We start from the raw sequence: 12476 nt of genomic DNA on the forward strand, positions 1-12476 counted from the left end.
TAATGTTTGTGAGCAACTATTTATTAATTAGGAAACAGCTGCCATATTTCAGACTACAATCCGTAGCCTTGGATACATATGCTTTTCAGATAGATTGTAAAAGCCTTCATTTGGCACTTACCAAAGCTCCAAGTCTTTGGCTCCCTGTCAGAAGGAAATGGCTGTGAAGCGTACAAAACCTTATAACCACAGGCTACAGGTTATAACTTTAGAACTAAAGTACAACTTTTACACCACCTTTAGCATACTCTACATCTTTTTAAGAATCAAAATGTCAACAGAATTTCAGTGTATCTTATACATCTGGCAATGATTGTAAAACAAATGTTCCTATAATTGTATTTTTCTCGGAAAAGCTTTTTGCAACTTGAACAACAGAGTCAGTTTTATTATTTTGATAAAATCTACCTCATTAGTCCTGATGTGCAAGAATAAATATGCTGGATAACAGAATAGCACCACTAGCAGGTCTTACATGATTTTCAAATGCCAGCTATGTGAAGTTACTTGAGACATAAATTTAGAGTAAGGATATGTCTTAGACAAAAAAAAAAAAGTCACCCTCCATCCCTCAAAACACACACACCCAGGCTGCCTTTTCCATTATTTTGCAGGTCTAAGCTACTAACAGGGTTTACTCTGCAGTTTGATGATGTCTCTTGCATGCCCATTTCTACAACAACAGAGTAGTATGAGTGGATCCTTGCATGTAATAGAGGACACACACTTACCATTTGATCTAACTTTACTCACAGATATGTGATGAAAAATTAGAGGTCACAAATATTCCTTCAGCTTAGCCATTGCAATTGCTGAAGCCTTTCAGATTTTAGTATGCATTGCATACATCCATCTTACCAATACCCCATCTCAGCTAGCAAGTTTGGTGCATTTTTAAAACAGAAAACTGAAAATGAGAAATGCTGCAAGACTGATAGCCTTTTAAAAGCAGTATTCTTATCAAGTATTTTCAATCACAGCATTAAATCACGGAAATCTGAGCTTTCTTCCCCATTTCCAAAACACCTGAATAGACCATTGCTTCCTTAATCACATGCCAACCAAAATTATGTATGTATATACAAGCAACATTTTCAATCCTGAGAAATGTGTAAACATATGCACACATACACATATACGTATTCACACATGTATTTATGAAAGGTATTTATGCAGATGTGTTTAAGAAGCATAGAGCTTGCCAAGAGGCTTATAAATAAAAATACTGCTCTGCATCTAGAAATTGTCAGACACACAATAGTTTAAAAAGTTTGATAGGATCTGTACAAAACTGAAAGGTATATGTTTTTGTTACATGCGAAAGAAAACTTCTCAGTAACAAATTCATTCTAAAAAGGATATAAACACTTCATTGATAAATGCATACACACACAAAATTCCCCCAAGATAGGAAATCCTGGGAGTTACAGACCACTTTTTCTTAGAATAATGTCACATAGTGATCCCGAGCAGGCCTTGACCTATGCTGTGCTGCATAAATTCCTTGGCCACGGTATAAACTTGGCCAGATAATTTTAACAGAGGGGCCGGCAGGCAGCTCCTACTTGCTACCAGCAATTACATCTCCTGGATATCCCTGCCTTTATCAAAAAAAAAAGCACAGCACCAAGTTGGCATGTGAACTTCCTTTGTTTGATAGTTGAAAAACTGAACAGAGCTGTTTCTCATTGTATGAAAATCCTACAATAGCTCGAATGACCAAAAGGGGGAATCTTCTACACAGAGGGTTTTCTTGTGAATTAGAAACCTATTTTGATGATGTACTAACTTGGAGTTCCCACCATTTAAACAATGCAAAATTATTTCTACTATTTTTGTGTGCTAAATATTGATTATTTATTTGAAGTGGAAAGGAATCTGCTGTCTTTCTTTGGAGACCCAACGAATCATTTCTCCCCCTCTTCAAACAAACAGAAAACCCCAACCAAACAAAAAATTCCCCCCCTTCCCTTCCCATTTTGAATATTATAGGTTTCTCTCATACATAGGCATCACCCTTCCTCCCGCACAAAAGCCTAGCTCAAGTTCTGACTTTTACTAGGGAAAGGACCTGGAACCATCAACTTACTGCTTCATCACTTACACTGAGACACCGGGCAAGATACTTGATATTTCTATGCTTTATGTTTGCTAATTGCAACTTGCAAAGTGCATTTATCTTTACTCAAACATCTGCAGTGCTGAAACACTTGAAAAACTAATATAAAATTGCTCGGTTTCTTAAAAGTACCATAAAACCTGTAGGAATTACAGTTATTTCTCTGTATTTTCCAACTTTTGGCAGGTGGCTAAATATTTTCAATCCTAGCACTGTAATAAAGGGTTTTAACATAACTAATTCAGAAAATTTCAACCAGAAATGTAATGGGCTTTAAAATACTGTTTTATCTGCTTCAACACCTATGTCACCTTTGCAAAGGTCAGCTGTTTCCTAGTTCCTTCAAGTTCCCCATTTCCCAAATACCCAGTGCTTACCAGGAAAACCTTCAAAAGTGATTCTGTCCCCAGGTACTGCCCCAGGGGGGGGAGCCAGAATTTCCACTTTTTCTGGGGAGCTGGCACACATCACCATTGCTTGAGATACGACTCCTCTCATCTTCGCAGGCTTCAAGTTACAGAGTAGTATTGCCATCCGATTCTGCATCTTGAGGGAGGAAAACAGAAGGATTTGAATACTTAATTGCCTAATGACTTAAATTATTTCATTCTAACAAAAGAATTACAATGAAGGCACCTTAACTAATACAAGAGAAGCACAAAACAATAGATGCATGATTAAAATGGCTGCACACTAGTACCAAACAACATCTAAACCACTTAAGAATTAGTCTTGAGAATACCCAAGATGTAATAAAGGGTGAATTGTGATACACTTATCATGGATACGTAAAACGTGAAAAACAGAAGTCCCAAAACCATATGATGCATTTCACCCACATTCCATCTTTACTCAATCTAAATCATCACTTCAGTCCACTTTCAGTATAGTATGATAAAAGAATCTCCATTTAAAAAACACTCTACAGATTAGGCTAGCTCATAGATAAGAAATTCTCAGTGCCCTGGAAACATACAGGTGTTTTACACAGTTAGCTAGTTCACTTCAGTCTTAAATTCTACCTTATTTAACCCAAATTTTTTGAATTTTTTGAACTGCTGAAAACAGCTGTACATACCGTACACTGCAATTTGTTAGAGCAAACAACTAACAAACCAGATTTCTTCTCTGTCCTTGAATGTTAGTAAAAATTATAACAGTAAATGAGAGAGAAAAAAACTGATAGCAGGAATAGTCACACTTTAGTCTAGAAAACAAAGCACACTTTCAAACTGAAAAGAAATTAAACCCAGAACATCCTTGCGACAGAAAAATGTATCTTTAATCCTGTACTCCTAATGCACGCAGTATATAACCATAAGTAATTCTAGATTTGACTTTGTGCATTTCATCCCAACATCCTGGTAGAATGAAGGAGAAAGCATGGGGGAAAAAGAAGCAAACAAACTAAAATAGGGAAAAGTTTCCTGATGCTTACTACACAGAAAACACAAGAGTTCATTCTGGAAGTACAAGTGTTAAATTGCTCTTTAAGTAATCCTTGAAGTTACCTGTATAATTGATTGCTAAATAACTATCCCTCTATATTTCAAAATGAGATACTGTGACAGACAGGCTAATGAATAGGAATTAAAACTACTACACTGATTGCTATAAAGACAGAGTAAGTTGCAATGAAAACAGAAACCAAAAGCCCTCGTCAATTTCTTCCTCTCTTTTTGTTAAGTTTAAGATACTTGCCCTGCATCCTTAGTCCTTCACTTCTGATCATTGATGTGAGGCTCTTAGATCAAATGGGATTTAAGGAGGTGAAAATAAATAGGGAAAAAAAGAAACAGATACTTGAGAATTGTCTGAATTTCAATAATGATTGCCTGAAACAGGCCTTGCTGCTAGGAGCACATGGAGATCCACTTCAAAAAGTCAAAACCAGTGGCAGAAATACTGCCAACTTCTGCAAATGTTTCAAAATCTTCTCCAATTCTCACCAGCTACTGCTGAAAGAGCTCAGCATTAGCACAGTCCACTTCATGTTTCTGTACCGTATCCCTATTACTGATAGCATGTTCTAAATGTGATATCAGAAGGTGCAGCTTCCAACTTGCCTTGACCATCAGCAGTGCACAAAAACACACTGTACTGCACATAAATGCGAGAAATGTTCACGCCTACAAGTGACTTACACTGCGTACTGAAACGTGAATGAAGATACACGTTTTGCTTCCCAACCTGAAGTAAAATCAGATAATACAGCCTCAAATAATGCTGCATTACAGTATCAAACAACAATCATAAATAGCTTAATCTTTGGTAAATTATGTTTCTAGTACTTGCTATGATGTATACGTTTTTAATTAAATATATGGCAATAGTCACACGCCAGGACTCCACAATGTTGTACACTGCAAAAACACAAAGATGGAAGCTCGTCCCAAAGAATTTACAGAGACCTGCTAACAGACACTTGCCAAAACAAAAACCAGACAGAAACTGTCCCTGATGAATGTGCAAGAATGACACCTAATTTTCTGTTAACGAGTATTCTGGATTATTTATTTCATACAGAAAGCAGGGTAAAGAGAAAGGACTGCTACTGTTGCTACATTCTCTACACTTTGTGTCCCTAACTTTATTTAGAAAAATTTTTAAGAGTTTTTTTTTCCCCAAATGCTTTCCCAAGAGCAGGCTGCTAAAAACAATCAATTTGAGCAATTTGAATTTGTGCCTACTGCAAATCTAGTAATTGGATACTATTAGGTGACCAGTGCAGAATAGTTATCATATTCAGTCATTTTTTTCCCATCAGTAAATTTCTGTATCCTAAAAACCACAAATATAACTTTAACTGCCTCCTGCATTTGCAGCCTCACCATGGGGAGGGGGCATGAATAGGGAATGAAAAGGCATTCGAGAAAGCGTAGCTTTTCCACACTAACATCAATTCCTTCACAGCCAGTTTGCAGTCGCTCAGTACAACACTCCTTTAATTGCCAAGCTTGCACTTGGATGTAGAAGAAGCCTTCAGTCAACTCCTCCCTCCTACTAACCCTCTAGAAGAGGTGTGAAAGGAAAAAGAGATCTTAAGTCTCAGGTTGTCAAACACAGAAGTGGACCAACTGAAAAAGAGAAAGAGGCAGACCCTATTCCTGCCAAGGGAGTAAAAAACATGGTTTGTATTCCACAGTTGTTTAAAAATACCTGTCAGCAAGTGGCTTAAGTTAAATTTACCTTCCCTTCACTTTCCTCTCTGCCAAAAATTTCAATGAGCTATAATGAGAGATGGAAAGCAAAGGTTTCAACAGTCTGGATGGTGGCAAAACCTTCATTACAGATTCTCCACTACATACTAGAAAACCTAAAGGGAGAGTCATATCTGCTTAATTTATAAGTATAGTGTGTAGCAAAGGTATTACAGAGGAATCAGAATAAGATCCCAGGACAGAAGCACTGAAAGGAGAAAAGAACTAACTTGAGGGAGGAGTACTTTTCCTTTTTTTGACTACTGTTAAGCCCTACTCTCACAATTTAATTTTTTTTATTACTTTAAAAACCTTATAGCAGAATGAAAACATACCCTATAAAGAGGCAACGATCACAATTCCTTTAGGAAGGGATAGGTTCTCAGTAAATAATGTTGTTAATACCTGATCCAGAGGAACATGCTTCACTAAACCACTGACGACAGTCCTTGGACTTGCTTCTCCAACATCCACCTTTTCAACGTACAGAGAGTCTGCATCCGGGTGCTTTTCAGCAGTGATGATGCAGCCAACACGAAGATCCAGACGAGAAACATCTACAGGCTTTGAATCGCTACTTCCAGCAGCAGGCTGCTGTTTCTTTTCCTTCTTTTCACCTGTTGAAGGAAGTTCAGTTCAAGAAACAAAAATTAGTATAAAACCATGTATGCGACTATTTGCAAGGGAAAAGTGAGCTACCGTCTCAGAATCAAGTATAAATCCAGTGCAAAATGCAAATGACAAGTAAAGAGTTAGCACCTCTATTGCTAGTTTCCAGAAAGGAACTATCTTACACCTTCCAATTTAGATTGTTACTACATGTAATTTTCACTGTAGGACAGAGGTGTTTTCTTGCTTGTAAAATGAAGTCATCCTGACCTTAAATGTAGCTAAGATGTAAGTGACAAACATGCTCTGCCAAAGGCCATGTTGATAAGCCTAATAGTACTGCTTTCATAATTAGCAATTAACAAAAAGTCTTGCCTTGGTGTTTCACCAACAAATGAAACCAGACAATCATAAGCTATCGGGTTACAAGCGCTTCACAAAAGCTCCTGACTTCTTGCACTGCCAAATAACTGCAACTGGGGCGTTACAGTTGCAAAGCAAACCAGCAACCCTTCAAGATGACCTCAGCTAACACTATTTACTCCCCAGATAAACCAGTGTCTGAGTATGCTCATAGCTTATGAAATTCCACTGATGAGTAATAACTCCTTATCCAATTGTAACACAAGGGTTTGTTATCACCTATATATATACTGTATACTGTAAAACAGGAGTTAAGCAATATCCCCCATACATAGCTTCCTATTTAGACATTCCTTGAGATAATCAAGCTACTTCCAGTTTGTATGTAAGGCTGTCCTGCTTGAAAGACATTCATGATTAACGAACATTCATGCTTAACGAACAATAATCTGTAGGGGATAAAGAAACATATAAAAAGTGCTTACTTAAAATAAGCATATTCTTTCATCCAGCGAAATGTATGTATTACCATAAACCGAATTCCCTTCATCAGCGTGAACTAAACTCCCTTTTCTAGGGAACAAAAAGGGAAAGTGGACGCAGCAACCAATGTGGTTCATGATCATTGCTCCGGTATAAGTATAAAATTCATTCATGTGCTCAAAGATAGAAAAGCAGCTTTTTTTTTTAAACTTAATAGTTCTTCAAAAATATTTCAGTTCATATATGATGAATTAAAAGTACTAATGACTGAGATTTATTAATTTAAGTGTAATTATTGTGTATCCCTATGTTATAGAGAAGCTGAAAAAAATGTCATCGATATAGTTGACATTTAATGCATGAGATCATTTTAAAGACCCATTATCTTTATCCTTTATGTCATTTCTAATTGTTCTCCACTTAATAGCATTCCTCTGCAATAGTCAGGAGCCAAACAATTACCCTCTAGCACCCTATTTCTCTTTAGGGAAAATGGAACCTGTCACCAAATAAAAAAAGAGATCACAGGGAAACATGTCTGTACCCAGCACACACACAGATGCACACAACAAATCCATTCCAATGCTGTGGCTAAGGAGAGAGCTATTCTCTGGCCAGTGACAGAGTCAGCCCAGAATCAATCCAGAGAAGCATCACAGATGAAGGTTGTAAGAAGTGCAAGGAAGAACATGGAAATTACCAGAGAGGAAACAAGTGAGGCAGGTGACAGAAAGCAAAAGGGGTTGAGATATTCTGTAATTTTGTCATTTTCCAAGACTAAAAACCAAATTTTACATGTTAGCTACTTTGCTAGTTAATTACCATGTCTACAATCAGATGTTGAATTCCACAGAATTATCCTGTTCAGGGCTTCTAATTAATATTTATGCTATACTTCAACTTTTTCCGAATTCAGTATTGGAAAGAGAGAAGTCAAATAGATTACTTTCTAAATTTAAGCTGTTGACACAGGATAAGGGGAAATTCAATACAGGAAAGATTTCTTTTTCCTTACCAAGCCAATACTTGTTCTGTAGACAGTGATTAGTAGCAAAGAACAGTTAATTGCCTGATTAACATGTGATCTCTGCTCAGCTTTCATTTTACAGCTACATAAAATATTGACGTGTCATATGCTGAAGTACACCAAAAAATATGAAGTAGTTTATAAGCCTGCATACAACTCATCAGGAAAAACAGGTAAATAAATCAAACACATACAGTGCCCTACCACCATAATATACAAGCTCTGAAAGGATATACAAATAAGTTCACAGCAAATTAATAATAATTTGCATAAAATAATGACTTTTAGACAAGTTTAATAAGATACATACCTACACTTTTGTGCAAATGTAACAGATTCTTATGCCTTTTTCTCTCTTAATAGAGTTTGTTAAAGAGAAGTCAATACAGACAGCTGAAAAAGTAAAAGCCTCGTATAAGGAAGCTATCCAGTCTGCCAAAAAGTGCTCTGAACTTCGTGTCCTTGTTCTCCCTTTGGTTTTTGGGGTTGTGTTTTTTTTCTTGGTGGTAATGGTGGTATGTGTTTATAGTTTTTTTTTAAATAAAGGAGTTCAGTAATATTAAAAGAAATTTGGCATGTAACCCACCTAAGATTTTTCAGCTTGATGGCCTTAGATTCAAGTACTTCCAAGATTTTAAGGGTTAGCACATGACTCTTCCTACCATGGCTATATGAACTGTTTTTTTCAGTCCCCAGAATGATTTAAAAGTACTTGCATAAATTAAATGGCTTGTGTCTATCACAGTTAAGAAAAATTAAAATACCTTTTTTTTCTACTTTTTCCTTCTTTTTCTTTTCTTCATCTTCACCTTTAACATGATCTTTTGGGCCAGGAGATGATGTAACTGCTGTGGGTTGTGGATCACCATCTGCAAACGAAGCTGTAGAAACAGCTGTACCAGGAGGAACTGCGATCTGTTTTACTAAAAATTGAAATACCGAAGTTAGAAAGGGTACTAAAACTTGGAACAATGCAACATGTTAAGTTCCCAATGTAAATGAAAAAGTAGAGACTGAAAATTTTGCTTAAAATGCCTAAACAATCACAACTGCTGAGTAGTAAAGCACAACGTTACAGAGCAGACATCAGAACTCAATTTATATATGACTACTCTGATCACTTGCTATGATGTTAAGAACAATGTCTTCAGCTACATACTTTTTAAATTGTGAAAAAATGCTAAATACAAGAAAATATATAAACAAAGTCTTTTTGTAGCTTACTTCAACATCTAGTTATCTTCACTAACTCCTTATTCTTCATTTGGGTTTCATAGAATCATAGCATATCCTGAGTTGGAAGGGACCCACAAGGATCATCAGGTCCAACTCTTGGCTCCACACAGGACCACCCAAAAACCAGATCGTGTGTCTGAGAGCATTGTCCAAACACTTCTTGAACTCAGTCAGGCTCGGTGCCATGACCACTTCCCTGGGGAGCCTGTCCCAGTGTCCAACCACGCTCTCAGTGAAGAACCTTTTCCTAACACCCAGCCTGACCTTCCCCTGTCCCAGCTTCCTGCTGTTCCCTTGGGTCAGTTTTGTTTTTGTGTTTGCCGCTTTTAGCTATTAGCTCATTATATGTAAGACTACACGATAATTTTCTCCCAATAAAATTAAATTTAATAGGGTAGTCAGATCACTCCAACTCTTTCTTCTGATTAACTAAAGAAAATGAGCCTGAAAAAAAAATCATTCTAAGAAAGTATCTGCAGCCTCACAATGATCTGTTGATACCACACCTTCCTAAATTCTCCATGTTTCATTTATATTTCTTTTTAAATTGCTGATAGTAAGATGATTTCCAGATTGATATATCTCACCAGATGACAACTTAAGAATCACCTTCCTTCTACTTTCTACTCTTCAAAGGATATGATTCTATTAACCATATGCCTTCTATTAACACCATTTAACAAATCATTGTACTGAGTAACCATTATTATTGACAAGTTGATTAATCTTTCTGGTATCACTATTATACTGTTCCACATTCTGCACACATGCTTTTTTTTTTTTACACCTTAGACATTAAGTTTTCTGAAGAATTGCACCGAGTTTATTGATACCTGCTCTCCAACACAAAAAAACTTGCACAAGTTACTTTTTTCAATCACTTGAATCAGATTTATACAAAAAATGCTTGCTGTTTTGCTTATTAGTTATAGAAAGACATTATTAAAAAAAAATGAAATAAATCACTTGACTATGTTCTATGTTCATCAGATTTCTGTGCTCAATCGCTTAATATTGTCACACCCAAAACACACTAATTTACTGCAAAATAAAAGATCTGAATTTCTACTATCTTTTAGATAAAAAAGATAGAAAAGGAAAGATACGTATCATGCAAAATATTAATTTCCTTACTCTTTTTATGTTCTATAAACCCATCTTGGAAAAATCTATGTACCTTAAGACTTTGCTCTCAGACATAATAGAAATTTTGCAAAATATCTTGTCTCTGTCAAGAATTACTGTGGACTAACATATGATGGAGAAATATAAACTAATGGTTTGGTTTAGTACATGAAAGGGCTTTATTCATACCAAAAGGAGGAAAAAAAAATCTGTATTTATAAAATGTTAGTCTTTTTGAAGACTGAACGCATTGTTTTACCAGTAAACAGTCAGTATGGTTGAATGCTAGCATCTAGATACACTGGGTACTATCTTACCATACTGACAGCTTGTGTAAACATAGTAATAATTGTTGAAGGTAGAAGAGGTTTTCTTTGGAAATAATTTTAAAGAAAGCATGCCACTTCTGAAACACTTCAGTTTCAATTTTCCTTCTTTTTTACTACGGAATTATATAATGATGGTGTGAGCTGAGTAGAGCTACACAGAAGAGTGCAAAGAAGGAAAAATAATGCAATGAAAGGCTGGTCTTACCAAAGCATGAAATCAAAATTCAAGACATTGTTTGTAGTTTTATACTGCCACAGATTTTCTAATAAATCACTATCTGTACATTGAACAATGGCTCAATTTTCCATAGGGATTTCAGTCAAACTAGATAAAATTACACAACGCTATCAAAAAGTGTCAAAGTTTCAGCCATTTTCAAGGTATTGTGAGTGCTCATAGACATCATTCAAGTTTGGGGCTCATTATAAAAGACACCGCTACAAAAACATACAAAGAACCAGTTCCATGTCTGATAAAGATTTGGCACATATACCTGTTACACTTGCAGCTTACTAGAATGTTGGAAGTAGGCAACTTCTCATAGGCATGGAATCTAGGAAAATCCAGAGTTTGTGAGAGATGCCACAGTCACAAAAAGATAAAGAGGTAGTAAGATAGCACAAAACATGACCAAAAACTAGATCTAATTTGTGTCAAGATAGGACTTCCTTCCCCACCTCCATTTCGAATTTCTGCCTGAATCAGCTCTTGTTTCAGCCCTTCAATTTCTTTCTTCAGTTTAGCATTTTCCACACGAAGCTTCTTCTCTTCTCGGAGCGATGCCTGCAAGACTAAAGTTGACAATATATTAAAAACAATAGGCTTCAATAATTAGCATTCATTACTTGGCAAAAGGTTTTGTTTTTAAGAGAGAAATGAAATGTAGCGAGCCAAATACCAAAAAACTGGCAACTTTCAAGAAATTTATTACTACAGATATTTTTAGAATTTTTGTTGTTGCTGTTAAAATTGGCATTTTCCCCTCTTTTTTTTTGGAACATAATATTTATTTACTCAAGTTGCCTCTTAATATAGTAGTTTTTCAGTCTCCTTAGTTGACTCACAAGAGGAAATTCCAAGAAACCTACTAAAAAAGCAGCTTAAACATGTTTGTAATATGGAGCACCTTCATTCACTGATACTGATCTGTGTAAAATATCAAAGTTGAAGGTATGATATTCTTTAGAGAATCCCATAGTGGTGAAAAAGCAGTAATGCATTCATGCAAACTGATAGTCTTATATGCTTCCCAAGTGCCTTTCTCCCCCTCTGAAGGAGGGGTGTCATATATTGCATTTTCATAATCTCTTTGTGTCATTGGTCTTCCCTTCGTTCATGCTTTTTTATTTCAGAATAAGCAGCTTCAACAAACCCGCAAACCACGAGACAGTGAAAAGGTGCTACTATTACAAGCTTGGTCTTTGAGAACCCGAAACACACTTGAAATGCTGACAGCACGAATGAAGTTGTCCATGTTCTCATTTTTTCTGATGAGCATTTAATGTTAACCACATTGGCTAACAAGCTTATCATAAGACAGAGAATTCCTTACTAGCTTTCTCCTTGAGCAGAGCAACTTGCTGCTTGAGGTATTCAATAACTTGATCGGCCTCTGCACCCTTCTGCTCCAGTCTGTTCAGCACCGCATTGTTGGCTGCCATCTTTATCAAGAAACGGGATAAAAACCTAGACAAATAACAGATGGTCTAAAATTAATTACTTCTTTATGTAATTAATGTTACCAACCCTTACCACATGAAGCAGTTCTAAAAGCAGTTGCTGAGTAAGAAAATTTGCTAAGCGAACAAGCTCGGCTCCCACCTCCTAATGCAAAGCCTAAACAAAAAGCTATGTTAAACAGAATCTGATGTTTGACAGCTGCTTTCAAGTATTTTGGAAGAAAAGCAACTTTCTTCCCAGCTGCAGAAAACATGTTCTTGCTTCATGAAACAGAAAAAATTCCACCTTCTGAAAAAGAAAGGTT

General features: G+C 36.2%; 1 protein-coding gene across 1 annotated transcript in view; it reads right to left on the minus strand.

Moving 5' to 3' along the window:
• Nucleotides 1-12476, minus strand: part of AIMP1 (aminoacyl tRNA synthetase complex interacting multifunctional protein 1) — a 35440-nt gene that overhangs the window by 4787 nt on the left and 18177 nt on the right. Inside the window, exons 2-6 of the mRNA XM_040555856.1 lie at nucleotides 12045-12178; nucleotides 11170-11283; nucleotides 8566-8724; nucleotides 5725-5936; nucleotides 2497-2665 (exon numbers count right to left, since the gene is read on the minus strand). Coding sequence (XP_040411790.1) covers nucleotides 2497-2665; nucleotides 5725-5936; nucleotides 8566-8724; nucleotides 11170-11283; nucleotides 12045-12178 — 788 coding nt within the window. The remainder of the gene's footprint in view (nucleotides 1-2496; nucleotides 2666-5724; nucleotides 5937-8565; nucleotides 8725-11169; nucleotides 11284-12044; nucleotides 12179-12476) is intronic.

Source organism: Cygnus olor, chromosome 4 (assembly GCF_009769625.2).
Source record: "Cygnus olor isolate bCygOlo1 chromosome 4, bCygOlo1.pri.v2, whole genome shotgun sequence".
Taxonomy (NCBI): domain Eukaryota; kingdom Metazoa; phylum Chordata; class Aves; order Anseriformes; family Anatidae; genus Cygnus; species Cygnus olor.